General features: G+C 37.4%; 1 protein-coding gene across 26 annotated transcripts in view; it reads left to right on the top strand.

Annotated features, from left to right (window-relative positions):
- LOC110452090 (serine-rich adhesin for platelets-like) overlaps window positions 1-19493 on the top strand; it is a 291726-nt gene that overhangs the window by 237704 nt on the left and 34529 nt on the right. For 24 of the 26 annotated variants that reach the window (XM_021500386.1, XM_021500396.1, XM_021500400.1 and 21 more), the window contains one exon: window positions 15790-16026. The exons of 1 other annotated variant lie outside the window; for it this stretch is intronic. In XM_021500386.1, the coding sequence (XP_021356061.1) occupies window positions 15790-16026 (237 nt within the window). The remainder of the gene's footprint in view (window positions 1-15789; window positions 16027-19493) is intronic. One more of the 26 variants, XM_021500387.1, reaches the window with a different exon arrangement.

Here is a 19493-nt window from a genome sequence, read left to right as displayed (position 1 = left end):
ACAGGAGAGTTCCTGGCAGTGTGTTGTATTCCTAGAGGAGATGTGGTAGTGCTTGTAGCCAGAATCCATAGTATACTTTCTGTTTAGCGTAAAATTATACTTATTAGTGTCTATCGTAGAAATTTCTTTCACAAAACCTTTGGATTGAACTGTGTTTTGTTTCACTGGAAAATTACTGGTTTATTGAAAAAAGGAAAAATAACATTTCGGGATTTAATCATTTGTGTGAAAACTTATCGTAAAGAGAAAAAAAGTTGAAATGTGATCAGTTTTATCCAAGCTGGAGCATATTTTTTTTTCGATCAGATTTTTTTTTAAAGTGTATCGGATTCTTTTTTCGTCTGGATGGTTATATTTTCGTGAGATTTTATGTGAGTGATTTTTCGTGTGTCTCCAAACTCTGAGTTGTCTTATCTAAGGATACGCAGACCTGACTTGGAGGCAAATTTCTTTCTCAAGTTCCTGTAATTTCTTATTGTATTCCAAGCAGGTGACTCATATCGTTTGGTGTATAAAGCAATTATGTGCCGAGATTCACCTCCTCAGATCAAACTCTAAAACATTGCTTCCCTGGCAAATTGTTGCCTATCTAGGAATTTACTGGAAGAATTAAGAAAAAGTTAGCAAAATGCCTGAAATAAGGAAATTTGCCACCAAAAAAATACCTAACGGTAAGTGAGTTATGATTTTCAGTTATTTTCTTTTATATAAAAAAAATCTTATCCTTCGAAATCAGCCATTGTATTTCATATGAAGCTTTGTCGACATTGACGCACCATTTCTGAACACAAGCGATCGAAAAGGTTAACTTTGAAGTTTTCAGATCCTGTGAATTATTTTTGTACCAATATCTAAAGATTTAAATTTCAAAGTTTGGAGGATGTGTAATAGTTTCTGTTGCCATTGGTTACCAGACAGTTTGCCTTCAGGTAGAGGCTGGATCTCTATGGCTGTTCTACCATCCCTGTATAAACATCACGACATATATGTAAACATCACAAGAATGTTTGAGGAACTCTCCGGTAATGAGAGATAACTTTAGTGTATAGGGATAACATCATTGGCCACAAAGGTTCACTTACATAACCTTTGACCTTATGAATGATGGAATTGCATGAATGAGTAATATTCTGATTCTCCTCGGGGCAGGTGTAACGCTGGAGTGTGGGGTTCCAAGAAAACTTCAGTGGTCTTGTCACTAGTTCTCTAACTAATCTAAACCCTAACTTCGTAAGAACTAATCTTTTGTTTTGAATATACAGGTTTCTGCAATATGCAGGTTCTATTTACAAAGATTTAGATCTGGTTTATTTTATACAGGTCACAAATTGGACATGGTTATTTTCACTCATTCACCCCTGAAGACGCATTTGAACTCTTCCAATTCAAAGGTTGAAATAGTTCATCATGAAACTTCAGGGGTGAATGAGTTAAATTGGTTCAAATCACATACTTTTATTTTTCCTTAAATCTATATCAAACAATCGTAAAACAAATTCTCTCATAAAATATTCAGATATGTTTAGTACATATTACCCATTTATAAGCTCAATGTGAAAAGGTCAAGGTCATCAACCTGAGGCCATAATAATCAAGAGCTCAAGGTTGTCAAGGCCAACATACTAGGTTATTTGTCAAACAGCATTATAATTAAGTGTCAGGGGTCAGAATGCTCCTAAGGTCATTGCCCTGGAAGGCAGTGACTTTGCGAGGGGTCAAGGTCGGTTGGTTCTGACTAGATATTTACAATCATGAAACACCAGTCTATAGTTGCCATGGAGACTGTTCTCACACAGGAAATGCTAGTTTTTCTCCAGTGTCTACTGGTGTTTGTTAATTTGGAGATCAAAGAGTACCACATTAGGTAGGATTAGGAAACAGGACGGTCAGAAGATAAGGATTCTTCACTTTAAGTGGAAGTGTCCCTTTCAGCATCAATATTAGCCCATTTCCCTCCCCAAGAAAAATACAAGCCTGTATGGGGGGAACATAGAGGTTAAATGATAAGGATTCTTCCATTCAAGTCAATGTACAGCGGTTACCCCCTCTCCAGTATCAGGGTACAGCATTAACCCTTCCCTAGTATCAGGGAACATGGAGGTCAAGTGATAGGAATTCTTCTTCAATTCATTGACTAACCCTTCCATCCCAAACCTCCACCCCCACACACAAGCCACCTCCTATCTCACAGATAGGATTAGGAAACAGCAAGGGTTTCAGGTGATAAGACATCTCAGAGTCTAGTGGGGAGGTAATAGATGTGAAATAGCCCTTTGGCCTTACCTAATCATCAAATTGATCTACTGATACAGATCTTGGTAATGGACAATGTCATGGAGACTTGAGGCTGGAGGGGTCAGGTGTCAAACCCATCAACAACAGGGGTAGTTAACTCACATCTTTAGAAGTTCTACTCACATGCAAGCATTTATGTTTTCTCATAAATCTATGGTTATTCCTGTCAAATAAAGGTATTACTGAATGGATCGTGATGAAGCATGGTACACATAATCTCCTTAGTCGGGATAAGTTACAACTGCTTAAAATTTAGCAATTTCTGAAAAACAAAATGGCTGCCAGGCCATCATGGATATTGTATGGATGTTTTATGTAAAGTTTGTTACCACTATTTTTTTAAAGGGATCGTGATTGAAGCTTGGTATCCCTGATCTGATTCGCCTTTAGTTGTGCATGCTCCTTTTTTAAATGTATCAGAAATTCTAGCATAGAACGAGTCTTTTGTGGTGTTACCTGCTTTGCATGAATATCATTGGTGTCTATGATTATGTGCTTGTTCAAGATGAGGACAGACAAATGAAGAGAAAAGAATCTACATACTACCAATTATACCATGATACTTCAATGGTGGATGTTGACATCCTTCCGGAATATTCTTCTTAATCCCCTTCTACAACACTGTCAATGACACTGAGTTTGAAGATGTAGTCTGTTCACCCCTATGTAGCTGTAGTAGACACTACCATGCATTGATCTGGATGAGTCCATTTTGGCCTACAGTGGTGAAAGGGTTAAAAAGGGATTGGACTTATCAGTGTATAAAAGAATGTAAAGTATAGAGCCATTTAATTTAAAGAAGTTCTTAGAAACTGAAGTGTCGCCTTGATTTGATAAGTGGTAGTAAGCGTAGATAACCACTCCTCCAACGTGAGCAAGTTTGATTGGAATTTCAACACATGCAAAGACTCTGTGGCCATAGTAACAGCATCAGCTGTTGGCTCTCATACCCCGGAATGTCTGGATCTCCTGTCCTTCATCACCTAAACACACCTAAACACTACCAGAGCTACAGATTTCTGGATTATGGTGAAAGAATATGGAAGGGTACATCTGTTAGTAAGCAAAATGGTGCCTCCATAGAAAACCACAGTAGAAACACAGGCAACTTAGTTGTAAGGAGATTGTGAGGTGCAAAATTATCTTATTTATCCTTCAATAAGCCCAGGGTTCATCAAATAATCTCTTACTCAAAGTAGGGGGGGGGGGGGGGGTGCTTATTTCAAAACAATGAATTAGTATTTGTTGGCATTTGTTTGTGTATAAAATAAAACTTTGATATTACATATTTCCAAATTGATGAATCTTATTGATGCAATAGAAATAGATGGGCTTATTACCAGGCATGGGCTTATTGCCGGATACCTATGGTTAACCTTTAACCTTTAATATATGGGATATTTAACTAGTGGCTGTTAGATAGTGTTAGGTATGTCCAATGTCCATGGAGTAGGAGGCTGATGAAGAACAATTATCTTTGTGTACATAGATTGTTGGGATGGCAAAAGTACATCCAGGCATCAAATTGTAGAATTGAGGTAGAAACAGTGTATAAATTTATCTCTGTTGGCAAGAAGGGTGTTTCATAATGATTTTGCTAACGAACTATAACTTAAGCACCTGTCACTATTCCAGTAATGGGCCCACTCCTCCCTTTTCCAATCCCAAACGTTTCTTGGCCGTTTCCTGGCCGATCAGGCTTGTCAGAGAGAGAAGACAGAACCAAGGAAACAGCATCAGACTTGCTGGTGCAGCTGTTGGCGTGGTTTTTTAAGAGCAGACTTGTCAGTTATCACGAAGATGATACACATTTTATCTCCCTTGGATATTTCTTTTATCGCTGTTTTATTTCTGACATGTTTTTTTTGTCACAGTTGGTTGAGATGTATTGTAAAATACTTAGGCAAACAGGCTGCCCATCATACACATTCCATTCCATATGTACATTAAGACAACCTTACGAAGATCTGACTCAAAACTTAACCCCTTGACCCCTTTTCAACTCAAATTTTTTCAGGTATATATCGTTTTACACATTGTAGTATAAATTATACCAACATTTAGAAAATTTCAAAGAAAAAAATCATTTAATGATAATGAAGTTTCAAAAGAAAATATAAAATAGAGTTTATTAAGAATTCTTGTCCCATTGTAGAAAAACACTAGAGAATTCCACTGTATTTGTCATGCATAGAGTAACCTCCCCTTAATTTTATTTTAGTTATAACTAGTGAAAATGGGCAAGGAAACTAGCACTGATCAGGTAGATCGATTGGTTAGAGCGACCAAAAGCTTTCCAATTCATAGATGCAGTCTTTGGTACTAGTACAGAGATACTTCATAGAAATGTCAAGGTCATATCAAACGCTAGAAGTCATGCTTTGGTATCCTGTAGAAAACCACATTATACATACATTCTGATATAACAACCAACACTTCCAGTGGATTCCAGCTTGTTTCTAAGATTAATTACGTGTAGCTTCGTGAATGTTTTTTATCTCCCATAACACAAATGTATGATTCTGCCCATATTGAAGCAATATGAGCCTGTGGACCGGGTGTGTGAGATGTCTATAATATAATCATTTTTCGGATTCCTGGGTGCTAAGTGGCACACTTCACAATGTCTGTTCCTTCAGCCATCTCAACATGGGGCCAATTACTGACTGGCTGATACAGCTCTGTATAGAATCTAGAGCCATGGGCAACAGGGGTCGCGCCAGAGTTTGATGGTCAGTGAACCCTGAAATTAAGATAGCTCATCTGTAAACATTCTCTGATCTTAGCATATACAGCTGACTATTACTGAGGTACTACTGCTGCGTGGGTGAAAGTTCGTCTCAGAGTTTAGATTCCTGTAGGTGTTTTGTCTTGTCTTGCTCATTCAAGTGTACTTATGGAGGGATACGAAAAATATTACCTTGAAATCTTTTGGCGATACCTAGGGTGACAAATGTAATGAGGGGAAAGATTTACCCACATGGCGCAGTAACGTCATCAAATACGGTACAATGTTTTTGTCATTGTAATTAAACAAATAACTTCCTCTCCGTCTTTTTCTTATCCAATTACATACTATTATGATTTCCACCTGGTAAAAGTGACCACCTGTCGACATATTATGATCAGTGACTTGTTTATAAACAAATGTGGTTCTGGGGGAGCTGCCAACATTCCAGTAAAGCATGTCATATCCCGGGTTTATGTAAGTGGTGTTGACGGTTACAGTAAGTATGTTATAAGCAGTTGGCTTCCTGACTGGTCCTTATAAAAATTCATAGACACGTGGATTATACTCATAAACACACATAATTTGGAGATTGTGTCATAGACACCATGACTTTTTATTGGTCATTACTCGATTCCTCCTGCAATTCTCTTACTCTTGAATGTCCATTATTTTTACTGGTGAAACATTTGTTATGCTTATAGTCTTATTGACATCATGATCTGTCTATAGCTGTACTGATTAAACATTGGTTATTGCACATTCATTATGACCTCATGGCATGTCAATAAGTGTATCGATGAAATAGTGGTTAATATTGGACACAATGCAAGCCCACTTTCCTCAAAAGACTTATAATGAACAAACCCAAATCAGGCTTTGGTTTTGTTTGGTTTAGTATTGTTTAAAGTCCTATCAACAGCTATGGTCATTTAAGGACGGCCTCCCCTGTGTGCAAGATGCATGCGTGTAGTGTATGCATGTGTGTTTTGGGAGGCTGCGATATGTTCGTGTCTGTCTCCTTGTGATAGCGCGGAAATGATGCCGACTTTATAGTGCTACCTCACTGAAACATACTGCCAAAGACAAAATTTACGGTTTATTTATAGATGATGATATATTTTGTAGGTTTTTTATGTCACTTAATGACATATTTATTTTAATTCTTTCGAAAAACATTTTTTTAATGTCAGACCTATAAAAGAAAAAGAAATGTACCTCTTTCTCTATTATGTTACAAAGCTTACAAAGGTGGAGTTGCTGAGGAATATTTTTTAGCTCTGCCATATATATATATAGCATGTAGCGTTATTAACCTTTTCCTTGTAGACTGTCGGGAACTGTATAGGATTATATCAGGTACCTCTACAGACACAATAGTCTATGAGACTATCCAATTCAGCTAGCACTCAAGTACAATGGTTACGTACAGCTAATTTCCCTTTGTAATGCTAATTAACTGGTTGTCATGTTACATAACCGTTTCCTGTTCTCAGCCGAGATATGAGGTCTCTGTGTAATGGTAGCCAGGATATATACGCATCTGGAAACAGTGTTAGATCAGGATTTTCTACTGTTGTTGACCACTTAGTCTACTAGGTCTTATGAAATGTATTAAAAGAACTGAAACATATATTTTGCATTTTGAATGGAGGTTAAACTTTAAAAAGTATCTGTGAAGAATAACATTATAATTTATCACAGTTGTCTGCCCATGTCATAACACTACTTCACAAAAGTTTAGTTAATTTCCCCTGAAACAATTTTACTATAATTATTTATGAAAATCCCCCCAAAGGAAAAAAGAAAGTACATTTATAATGTACAAGATTTTCTGGAAGTAGCATTATATGAATGCTTGTGTGAAAAGTATGACTTTTTAAAGTTCCCATGTGAAAGTTGGATTAGGGAATTGATGGATTTCCATGTTTTGGGCATTAAACTTTTGACCCTGAACATGACTACAAATCCTAGCCTCATTCAAGTCAGTACTGCAGGATATATTACCATTTACACCAGGATGTGGATGGGTTCAGCACCCACGTGTAACAAAATATATCTGAATATCAAAGGTCAAGGTCACTCCAACCTTTACTTGACAGTCCTAGACCTATAAATAGAACAGAGAATAAATAGATTCGGGAGGGTGTTGATATAGAGTGAGTTGTATATATGGGGGAGAGGATATTCTGTTCATGGCTATGTTAAGTATGGCAATAATTACTGGTTAGGGGATGGGGGTGATTACCGTGGCTTGGAGGAACAGCTGGTGTTGGTTAGTAGGAGGGAGGGGGTAATTAACTCAGGGGATCACCCTGTCTACCCTATAGACCAGTGTTTAAGGAGAGGGAGGGGGTAATTATCTAACCCTGTAGACCACACCACTGTCTGTAACCGTAATAGATCTTTATAGCCCTGTATACTTTACACTCCTCCTAAAACTATTAAATCAAAATTAATTACACCAGCCCTCGGCCTTATCATCAAATTGACTGTTCATCACATTCTTTTCTCATTATTTTCAATCCCTTAATGATTTTTTTTTCTCTTAATTTCATTCCCAAAATTGAATATAACATTAAACATACAACATGTAATTAGTCTAGAGGAAAAATGTAAATCTTTAATCAATTATTCAAAAAAAAGTGTGTTCTATATGACCTCTTTGACCTTTCTGATCCCATTGAGCACCGAATGACCTCTGTTTCAGTTCACTTTTCGGTCAAAATGACATTTTGCACAAAGTCGTATTGAGATCATTTTGGTTTATACATGAGTTAGCTATGATTAGTATGTTCTGAGCCCTGATTGTACGTACAGTCTTTGAGGTTTGTTTTGAAGAATTAGGAGCTGTGATCATGTACCCAAGAGCTTTATACATCCTCCCAGATCGGGAGAAGACCAACGGCAGACATTTTGAGTTATGTGTGGGTCCACTCTTGATGTGCTGCACAGATGTGTGGAATATCATCCGACTGAACCTGACAACTCCTGTCTCGTAATGAGATTTTGGAATATACACACTGTGCTGAGCCCAAAACGCTAACAGTTACAGTATATTGCTAGTTAGGTAGTTTGTCAGGCAAAAACCAATTTAGTACAAAATTAAGTACACTGTGAAAATTGTTTCTGGTCATTATATAACCTATAAAGTGATGTTATGTATGCGATTCTGATTGGAGAAATTTTGTATACCTAAAGTGTTTTAGTCTCTAACCCTGAAATGTAAGATCCATTCACCGTATCTATTCATCAATAAGTCCATGCCTGGTAATAAGCCCACCCATGTCTTGTACAGTTCAGTTGAGATGTGAACCAATGCTATGTCCTGCAATAGGCTCAGTTCCTGCCCTTGCTTTAGGGACCAAATTTTGGACCCTCAAGAACCTGTTGGGCTCTTCATTAACCCTTTCACCACTGTAGACCATAATGGACTAATCTATATCAATGTATGGTAGAGTCTACTCAAGTTACATAGGGGTGAAAGAGATAACGGTCTAGGATAGTGTGGCTTCAGGATAAGTCCTTGAGTCAGGAGCTTCAGAAACCTCATTTATGACAGAAATTATTATTTGTAGATATAAGCTATAACTCCTTGAAGATGATATTGGAATTGTCGTTATTATTTACTAACTAGTATTACTGGTCTACCAGGGCTTATTGTGATTGTTCTATACTGTAACTACTCAGAACAGGCCATATAGTCCTTATTTCTGTCTGTCAGAGGTGTGTGTTTTTGCTCAAGATCTTAGGTGAGCCTGAAAAAGCATTGCGAGACTGACCCTCAAATCTCCCACATTCTACTAGATAACGGGTCTGATTTCTGCTCCACATTCTTCAGAACTTTGTGGTTTACCAGAATAGTGATAACTGTATTTCAGGTACTGGACGTATCTCCCAGTGTGTCGGTCCACGGTGGAGTTACAGATTTTGCTCCTGTACAATTTAGTCAGATTCCCAACGCTGAGATAACATTGGAACAGTTTAACTACAAAATCTCAAACAAAATCCCATTTTATAGAAATTTTAGAAAACAAACCTCAACATATTACCGTTATCAGTAAAAATGGAAACAAGCTTGAGATTTTTTCTTTTATATGATTCATTAAACAAAAGAGGACATTTTGTCACAACCATTGGAAGAAAAATGCAAGGAAATCCCAATAAAGTTGACCTTCTACTGGTTAATTTGATGACATCTCATTGTTACTTATGACACCATAGTGGGAGTTACATATGTGTTACATATCGAAACAATATGTAATGGTGTTCTTTGACTGATCAGTAACCATAGTACCCCATTTTCCAAAAAAGGAGATTATGAACAGAATACCAGTCAATAGCTGTGTAGGACTGTCTATACAGACTGGATCAAATTTAGTGTATCGCATTAGGGATGCCTGGGGTGAGGATAATGATGGTTTTACCATTATTCAATAAAACTTAACTCATTCACCCCTGAAGACACATTTAAACTCTTCCAATGCAGAGGTTGGATAAGTTCATTATGAAATTTCAGGGGTGAATGAGTTAATTACTCTAGCGCCTCAAAACAAAAATTTCAAAAATAGATATTTTTTGGGTTATGAAAGTCTGTATATGCCTTTGAGTTTTTACGCAAAAGTTGGGCATTTTTTATGAGAAATTCTTGTGGCTTCTGTTTAAGTCTACGACCTTCAACCCTGTAACGAAGTTCTGTGAGGCTGTTGTGTACTGTAAGTTTTGGCAAAGTTTTTTGGACTGTTATGATAAAGGTAATTAAAGTTTGTATACATGTAAGACGTGTAGTTAAGTTTTATTTATATAATATCTGATATACATGCTGTTGCTATGGTAACAGTGGCGGGTTTCGGTGGCTGCCAGTGGTAGAGACACGGCCACATAAGGCCATCACTGCTTACTCATTCATGAGATATGAACTGTATCACCCACTACGCATATTTTTTTTATGCCATGGGGCACCCAAGGGACAACTATTTATCTTAGAGTCGGAAAATATATACAAATAAACCTGTGAAACTTTATAAATGGTAAAATATATTTACATACACTTTCATATCTTGATTTATTTCTTGGAAGCTGCTGCTTTCAAGGGTGGGGAGAATATAAATCATTTAAAAAGAATATATTTCTATGAAATTGTATAAATGTTCAGAAGATTCTTCAAAGCCTGGTTAGCTCAAAATTGTTAGCGGAAATTTTAAATTGTGATAAATCAGAAATATTTTGAATTTTCTGGCATTTCTTGTCCTCATTTAACTCATTCACCCCTGAAATTTCATAATAAACTATTCAAACCTTTGAATTGGAAGAGTTTAAATGTGTCTTCAGGGGTGAATGAGTTAAATACCTATGTTAAATCCCTGAATCAGTCACTTGGTTGATTTGGACTATTTTTCATTATATATTTCAAATTAAATATTTGGGTTATCTTGTCAGCATGCCAATCAGGATTTGAAAAACTGGCCCCTGAAATTTTTCTTTTAATCAAATGAGATATTCATAAAGGGGCCCCCTAAGGAAATACAACCATGAATTATATAATAAAGGGGCACCCAAAGGAGATTTTGGATATAACAGAATATTGAGTAAAATGTATAAAAGTGCAGTGTTATTTAAAAATAAACTTTATTCATTTTACAACAATTACGAAACAAGTTAGTTCAACTTATATTAATCACTTTTGTTGGCGAGGGTGTTAGTGGGCAGGGGGCTTAATTATGGAGGAAACCGGAGTACCTGGAAAATTTTACCCATGTGGTCAGGAAGGTGACCACATGTTTGATCGGGGAATCAAACCCCGGCCACCTTGGTAAAAGGGCAAGTGCTCCACCCGACCACCCCATATATTAAATGTGTTTTTTAACATATAAGATCATTTCAGATTTTCAGAACACCTCAAAAGGAGATCTTGGTTAACCAAAATGTATCATATCTAATCTATCACGATATTACGTAACTCGCAATCAACCGTCCTGCCAGATATCTATTCCAATGTCATAAAGGTGATGAATTTCTGGAAAGAAAATGTCAGATTTAAAAAATATCTGAATGATGGTGCAGTTATAAGATGTAAAGTTTATTAAATGTCTGATTCGGCTGCTGAAGCGTGGAGGTTGGGATGATGTAGGGACGTAGGTATGTGTACACGGATGTTGAATGTTGATTACAAAACAAATCTACTTCAGTCTGGTTTTCGTGAGTAATCTGCGGTTAGGACACATTCCTGTACACTTTTGTGTGTAGGTTTGTTTGTAAGTCGCTTTTGTATACAAGTATAGTTATAGTGTTATAATATATACACCAAGTTTTTAGCTTATTAGTATCATAACATGTTCAACAGTCCTGAAGGAACAAAACAGATTATTGGGAAGTTTCACTTACAAAATGTCCAAGACGAAGGATGGTTATGATTGGGACGCTGAAGTGGCGAGGATTATGTCAGGTTTGTGTGCGATTTTAAGTTTTTACCTAGATTCCATTTTAATATGTATATATTGTATTTTATGGGTGATACGTTCATTGTGTAATACAACATAATTAACATTAGCTGAAGACAAACTTTGTCATTGAGGGGGTATAGTTGACAGCATTTTAGAATCATCAGCGAAACAGTTTCTTTAAGTTGTAGATCTATCAAAAAAAGAGGAAACGGTTTTAAGGATCAACCCTCAGTACAGAAATTTGCTGTAACTCATTCACCCCAACATATCTAAACTGGACTTGCCCGGTCTTTGATTTGGTAAGGTTCAAATGTGACTTTAGGGGTGAATGGGTTAAGGTGTCAGTCATTATTAAGAAACTTCCTCCATACTTCAGAGCGCTGTCTAGAATTGTTCTTCAAGTTTTCAGAGACTTCAGTAAAGAAATGTTTCCATGCTCTCAGAGTCATTAGCAAATATATTTTCTACGTACTCTAAGAGTGATTAGTGAAAATAACCGTACTTCAATCTGTCCAAGCCGTTGGTGAGGAGGCTTTCTCCAAGCTGTCAGAGTTTCAATAAAGAACCGAGCTGTCAGTAAAGAAAAAAATCGTTAAAGTTATTGTTCCTCACCGTCAAGATGTGGTATAAGTTTGCATAGTGCTCTGTTAGAGGCAAAAGTTATGACACAGACAAGTCAAAGTCTTACACTATAGCTAACACCTGAGTTACAATCATAGTGCCAAATAAAGCTATGCATATGTTTAGGGTTACTGCTTGAAAAATAATGTCAGGTATGTCAAGAGACAGGGCAAAACTAAGGTGTAGATAGAAGAGAAATTAAAGGAAAGAGGTACAAAAGAGTTGTAATTTGACCATCAGACCAGTTTTAATATCACAAGTGTGCCCTGTGCTGAAGACATAGGAGAAAACTGTTGACTCTGGAGGGGGCCACCTTTAGTCTTCTTATATTTATGATACACATGCATTGGGGTACAGCAGACCTAATCTAAGTTTCTCAAAGGTCCCCTAAACATAAGACACAGAAAAAACGATAATTCTTGAGAAGATCCACAATTAGTCACTTCTTACACATACATTGGGGTACAGCACACCTAACCTAAGTTTCTCCAAGGTCCCCTTAACATAGGACATAGAAGAAACCCCAAATTCTGAATGGGAACCCCATATTAGTTGTCTCTAATGATCATGTAGTGGGATATAACAGGTCAATTTTTTTCACAGAGCAGAATGTGATTCTCTACATTTGATAGTTTTAGGGAGAGTTCATATGTGTGTGTACGTAGAGTATCTTAGAATTGATGCAGTTTGGAGAACATTGATTGTCAGCCTGTCTCATCATTTTTTTGGCTCGTTTTAAGTGGATTTTTAAAGACTAATAGAAAATTTTGTAAATCTATCCATTTGTTATCATATCTAAATTTAGCTATTTTGGGTCGTGGAAAGTTGGAAGTGATATATTAGTCTGGCTGTCGTTGTTCATTCTCTAATGTTAAAATACATCTGTTTGTTTTTTCTATATCTAAATTCAGCTAGTCACTTTTATAGGAAAAAGAATGGAAAAAGTGTTTAAACTTATCCATTTGTCTGCTTCAGGTGTGTCTATCTACAAAATTCTGTCATTCATTTCAAATAAAGTACATTATCTCTGAGCAACTACATTTACCAGACTGAACAAGATCTGTTTAAAGTGCAGAGTTAGTCGTTGGTTTCTCAACCGGAGTCTGTCAGATACATTCCGCTGTTTTGAAGAAAAAATCTGTGCTTTTCCCCCATTTGAAAATCATGTGAGATGTTCTGATAAATTGAAAATGTTATGGTATCTGATTTGAAATGGACTAAACGATGCCTTTCATCTGTTGGTGAGCTTTACTGCATACAAATGGGTATCTATCTCATCATAGCCTGGCTTCATTATTACCGTATTGTCCCAGGTGAATTACCCCGCTGTAGTTGAGTGTTTCAAATAACCGCCTGAGCTTTTATCATTTCTGTTGATGCTCTGTCATCTTATTTCTTGGGTTGAAATATGTTTATCTATACTTTCACAATAAACATGTGTTTAAAATGTTTTCCTTTGAACAGTATGGGAATATTAATTTTTGTGGAATTTGTTAAAGTGCCTTAATTTTGAAATTTATATTCACATCTAACATTTACACAAAAGATGGGACCATGGAGTTTTATTTTCGATAGTTCATGCTAGCACTTGATTTTATGAAACTTTAATACTGGACTATGCAAATTCTTGAGATATTCTACAAAGAAAAACTTACTCATCGGGTAAGACAACTTTGAAATCAACATGAATTATTTTGATATGAAATTGGATTTGTATCAAAAATGGTAAAACTTTGAATTTATGGTTCACCGTGTTTTAGAAAAAGGTTGGTGATGTTCATGTACAAATGAACTGTAATGCTCCTAAACTCCGACAGAATGGAGTTGACCTCTTTCCTGAAATTTACCTGTATCTTGAAGGGTACAATAAATGTGAACATTTTCTTTCTGTTGAAACTTCTGTAGTACCTACATTTAGGGTATGATGGCGTTACAAATCTTTGTCTACCTGAGACGAGTGGCGTGATGATTTTACTCTGTGTACTATTTTGTATGATATGAAGCATTGTGATAATTGGTGGTGGAGTCTTGTTGTGGTACGGATTGCATGTGATTTTTTAATCTTCTTGCATTGAAATGATTAGATTACATTTTGAACTTTGACCTAGGAAATTCATCTAAGAAAATCAGTTTCTACATCTGCATGTTTCTTCCAAAGTTTGTTGTTTGTGTATTTATTTACATGTTATTTTTTCATGTTCAAACTTTTCAACATTAAAACATCAACATTTCAAAGAAATACTTTCAATTGCTGTGTATTCCTGTAGAACTGCTTATTCAAGTATCTTTCTAACAAAAAATTAAAAATATTTCATTTTTGTGTAATTTTTTTGGTGTAAATATTTGAAATAGTTTTCCAATAATCTTTTCTTCTTTCAAACTACAAGACTGGCTTCCGTCACTATTTGATTCATGAAAAAAATATATATGAGAGTATGCGTAGAGAGCAGCTTGGAAATTCTTCCCAAAGTAACATATGGGCTGGAAATGATGATATACCAAAAAAAAATATAATATTTATTTTTTAATCTTTTGTTACATGTCTGAAAAATTCCTTTGTTTTTTTATCGTCTCTCTATTTTGGAACCTTTATTTGTCTTAAATATTCGTGAACCCTATTTATATACATGAGTACATTGGCCGAGGATTCTCAGTGTTAACAGCCGAGAGCTGTTAAGACCGAGTTGAAGGCATTGGTTCTTTGAAGTGTGATGTTTGACGTTTATTAGGTGCTGTGTATGTTTCATTGTTATCTAGTAGTGTTAACTCATTCACCCCTGAAATTTCATAATGGACTATTCCAACCTTTGAATTGGAAGAGTTCAAATGTGTCTTCAGGGTTGAATGAGTTAAAATTAGAGTAGTACCAGGCTCATCAGCTGAGCCTTCATCAGGTCTTACTGCATGGAGCTATGTGGTGGTAAGATTAAACATCAACATGTAATGGAGAAAGAAGTCGAATGTAGTACGGGAAATTAAAAAAATCATACACATTCTTTGAGTACCCTAGTGGTGAAAGACCAATAGACCCATTCATTGTAATTTTTTGTTCAAGATAACTATCTCAACATTTGTATATTGTTATGAAACAAAGGTTTCGGTACTTATAAAAATAATGAAGTTGTGACCTAGATTATACAGTAGATCCTGTATAAGACCTTTACAAGACCCAAGGTTACGACCTTGATACAGTTCAAGGTTACATCTTGCCACCATCTACCCACAGAATTGATTTTGTGTGTTTGATGACGATCCCAATAACAGTTTTATATCACCATAGTTGCATTGTGGTAAATGTTCCTTTATATGTTCTAGGTGTATTTTAATTTTATTGACTACATTATCTCCTGTAGTGTGAAAACATAGCCGAATATTTTGAAATCAAATTCTCAAGTTTTTAAACAAGCAAACAAAAAACTAAAACTGAACTGTTTCAAGAAATGTGTGTAAATTCTGCTTATTATGAAAAGTGAATTTCTGGAAAATGAAATCCAGAATGAGATCTTACTGCAAAATTATGTAGCTGTGGTTTTATACATTTCCAAAATAGATACAATATCATCAGTCAGATACGGAAGCACTTATCTTTTGAAAAGATTGTCAAATCACAAATAAAACAAATTTGTGAACATTTACCACAGCAGTTTGATGACATTTTTATTTTTCTGCATGACAGCTGCAATATATCCGACTAATTTTCAGATGTGAATGAAAACAGTGTGACGTCTTCATCAAGAGAGGGCGCCACCCGCTCCATCCGAGAACAGCACTCACAAGGCCCAGTAGATGGCAGTCTGTATGCTACCGTAACTAAACGCAAGCATGAACATGTCGAAACCACGAGCGGTTCACTTTTTCAAAATGGCACGACGTCACATGATCAACAAAATGGCTCCCATACCTCCAGCGTGGATTCGGGTATCTCTGCATCCTCTTCCGGTATACCAAGCCTTGCATGTTTGCTTCTGGTGTAGCCAGGTGTATGGTTTAGAAAGTAGCCAATCACAGAGTAGAATGTATTTTGTGCATCACTTAAAGATAAAAGATTTAATTGGTTATGGTAAAGCAAATTCACAGTTTACCCATGTGGGCAGATTCTGATTGGTCATTGGTTGCACATAGTTTTGGGGGCGGTGTTTATCGCATCAATATATGTAAATATAGTGGCACATCCTATTATTGCATTCTGATTTTGTGGGTTGGTGTGTTGCAGGGAGGGAGGTTGTGATATGTGGGATTTTGTGGTTGATCTGGTAACAGAATATTCGGTCAATGCACAAGGGTAAAAGTACAACTGACCTGGTAATATTGACCTTTTGACCTTCATGGTGACCTTCGCACACCACAACTGACATGTTTGATTTCAGAATACATTTGTGTACACCTGTTGGTGTGTGGGTTACAGTCACGAGAGTACATGTCCCCCACACGACTTGTCAGTTCTGACAATGCTAGCACACACTCGGAGAGGCGGGTTCAGAGAAGTACATCAGCATCATAAGTATAAAGCAATGTCACAAATGCTGTCAGGAAATGTTGGCAAGGCAACCACCTAGAGCTTTTGTTTTGTGATTCCGGTTGATGTTAGATATGTATGTAAACGGATAACCCTTCCTTTGGCCGCTGCAGTGCCAGGTAGAGTTAGGGAAGACGAGGGGGGTATAATTGTGATCGTCAATCTGTGCCAACTGATGTATTAGACGGTTTTGTCATTGGATAATAATGTAAAGTTTCTGGCACTTGGATCTGTACCCTCCGCCAAACCTACCAAAAGATGGGTGTGATGTTATGATTGTTTGATTTTGATGAAATCAGGTTTTTATGCTTACACAGTAAAAGATCATACATTTTTTGCGTAAGATGAATTTTCATTATGCTTTTTTTGTCATAATTGGTGTAAAATATCGAGCTTGTGTTTATGAAGGTCACCCGCTGTTTGGAAAAAATAGACCATGCAATTAACACCAGATATTGGCAGCAACCAGATAAACCTGTATCAAATAGATGTAGTGCATAACGGTGAATGATTTCAACTTAGACTATAGAGACATTGATTTCTAGGGAAACAAGGATAGGATAGTTAGGCTCCTTTCCTTCAGAACAATAGAGATAGCCCCCTGTACATTGATTAGGTTGCTTTACAAGTGTCGGCTGTTGGGTATTACCCTTTAGCTCAGCGTGAGAGCATTGGGCTGGAGAGCCAAGGGTCGCAGGTTCGAGCCCCAGCCCCAGCGACAGCACTATCTTTATCACTATTCCTTGTCCTTCAACAAACTGGTGCCGTTGACCCTCCCCGTTCAAGGTGGAAGAACCCTTGGTGGGAAGTCAAAGAACCTGGGTTAGTGTTTGAAAAAGGGGGGAATAGTGTTAAAGATGTGGATTGATTAGGTTGCCTTACAAGCATCAGCTGAAGGGAATTTCCCTTTAGCTCAGCGGTAGAGCATCGGGCTGGAGAGCCAAGGGTCGCTAGTTCGAGCCCAAGCAACAACACTATCTTTATCACTCTTCCACGCCCTACTACACAATCCTGAACTCAGCACTCGACCAATATAAAGTCCCATGGATCCTTATTTTAGTTTTTTGTACTAAAATATCCTTTATAGACTGTACTAACAGGTTGAGCTTGATTTAACCTGTTGAGGATTTGTCAGTGGGTCCAGTAGTCCACATCCCGATCCTCCTGTTGTAGGATATGTACAGGTTAGCACCCCTGTGTTGGCAAAGTAGTGGTAAAACAGTCACTGACCTGTACACACGGTTTCATGTGGAGAGTTGTGTTCACATTCCATACAGTTACTACAAGTAGACCTGCTGGCTCCAGGCAGGTTCCAGCTAAACAAATGGACAAGATTATACACCATGGCCGCAACACTGGGATAGGTTTCTCATACAAAGTGAAGAGCAGTCTTCCTACAGTACATCAAGTCCTTGGTAGGAACGCAGAGTCTAAGACTTACTATGTACCGATTCCCCAGGTGCCATCAAAGCTACAAAGATAGACTGCCTTTGATACAAGGAGCCCCTGGTAGGTATGCAAAAGAACTTACATAGGCTACCTATGGTCCATGTATAGCCGCTGGTAGAAACACAAAGACTATTATAGGCTACCTATGGTCTAGGTAGGCATACAGTCTAGATAAGGCTTTCTATGGTCCATGTAGACCCTGGTAGGTATGCAAAGACTTACATAGGCTACCTATGGTCTAGGTAGGGTAGCCATACAGTCTAGGTTAGGCTTCCTATGGTCCATGTAGACCCTGGTAGGTACACAAAGACTATTATAGGCTACCTATGGTCTAGGTAGGCATACAGTCTAGGTAAGGCTTTCTATGGTCCATGTAGACCCTGGTAGGTACGCAAAGACTTACATAGGCTACCTATGGTCTAGGTAGGCATACAGTCTAGGTAAGGCTTTCTATGGTCCATGTAGACCCTGGTAGGTACACAAAGACTACCATAGGCTACCTATGGTCTAGGTTAATATACAGTCTAGGTTTGGCCTCCTATGGTCCATGTAGACCCTGGTACATACACAAAGACTAGCATAGGCTACCTATGGTCTAGGTAGGGTAGGCATACAGTCTAGGTTAGGCTTCCTATGGTCCATGTAAACCCTGGTAGGTACGCAAAGACTAACATAGGCTACCTATGGTCTAGGTTAATATACAGTCTAGGTTTGGCCTCCTATGGTCCATGTAGACCCTGGTACATACACAAAGACTAGCATAGGCTACATTTGGTCCATATAGTCCCTGGTAGGTACTCAAAGACCAACATGTGCTACATTTGGTCCATATAGACCCTGGTAGGTCAGACAGACTAGCATAGGCTACATTTGGTCCATATAGTCCCTGGTAGGTACCCAAAGACCAACATAGGCTACATTTGGTCCATATAGACCCTGGTACATACACAAAGACAAACATAGGCTACATTTGGTCCATATAGTCCCTGGTAGGTATCCAAAGACCAACATAGGCTACATTTGGTCCATGTAGTCCCTGGTAGGTACCCAAAGACCAACATAGGCTACATTTTTGGTCCATATAGTCCCTGGTAGGTACCAGGTAGAAACACATAGTCTAGGATAGACGATTTTTTCTTGTTTTCCGCAAGTACGATCACAGAATCTATTTCTGTATTACTCGCATTAAAAAGTTGCAAATTAAGTTCTCGGTGAAAGACATAATCTTAATAGGTAAATGTCCACCAATTATGTCACTAGAAAATTTAATCTTCTGGAAGTGCTGTCAGAATTATGCTATTTTGTGAGGGAGCTGATGAGATCATGGTATAAAAATGAGGCAGTGTCAGATATACAGACATTTACTGGAAAACGCGCCGGTTGATCAGCGTAATCTGCAGCAGATTCAACTCTTCCATTCTCTAAGTTTTTTGAAAATATT

Source organism: Mizuhopecten yessoensis, unplaced genomic scaffold, assembly GCF_002113885.1.
Source record: "Mizuhopecten yessoensis strain PY_sf001 unplaced genomic scaffold, ASM211388v2 scaffold6383, whole genome shotgun sequence".
NCBI classification, from domain to species: Eukaryota; Metazoa; Mollusca; class Bivalvia; order Pectinida; family Pectinidae; genus Mizuhopecten; species Mizuhopecten yessoensis.
The sequence above is the reverse complement of the archived record's forward strand: the minus strand, read 5'-3'. Positions and strand labels throughout refer to the sequence as shown.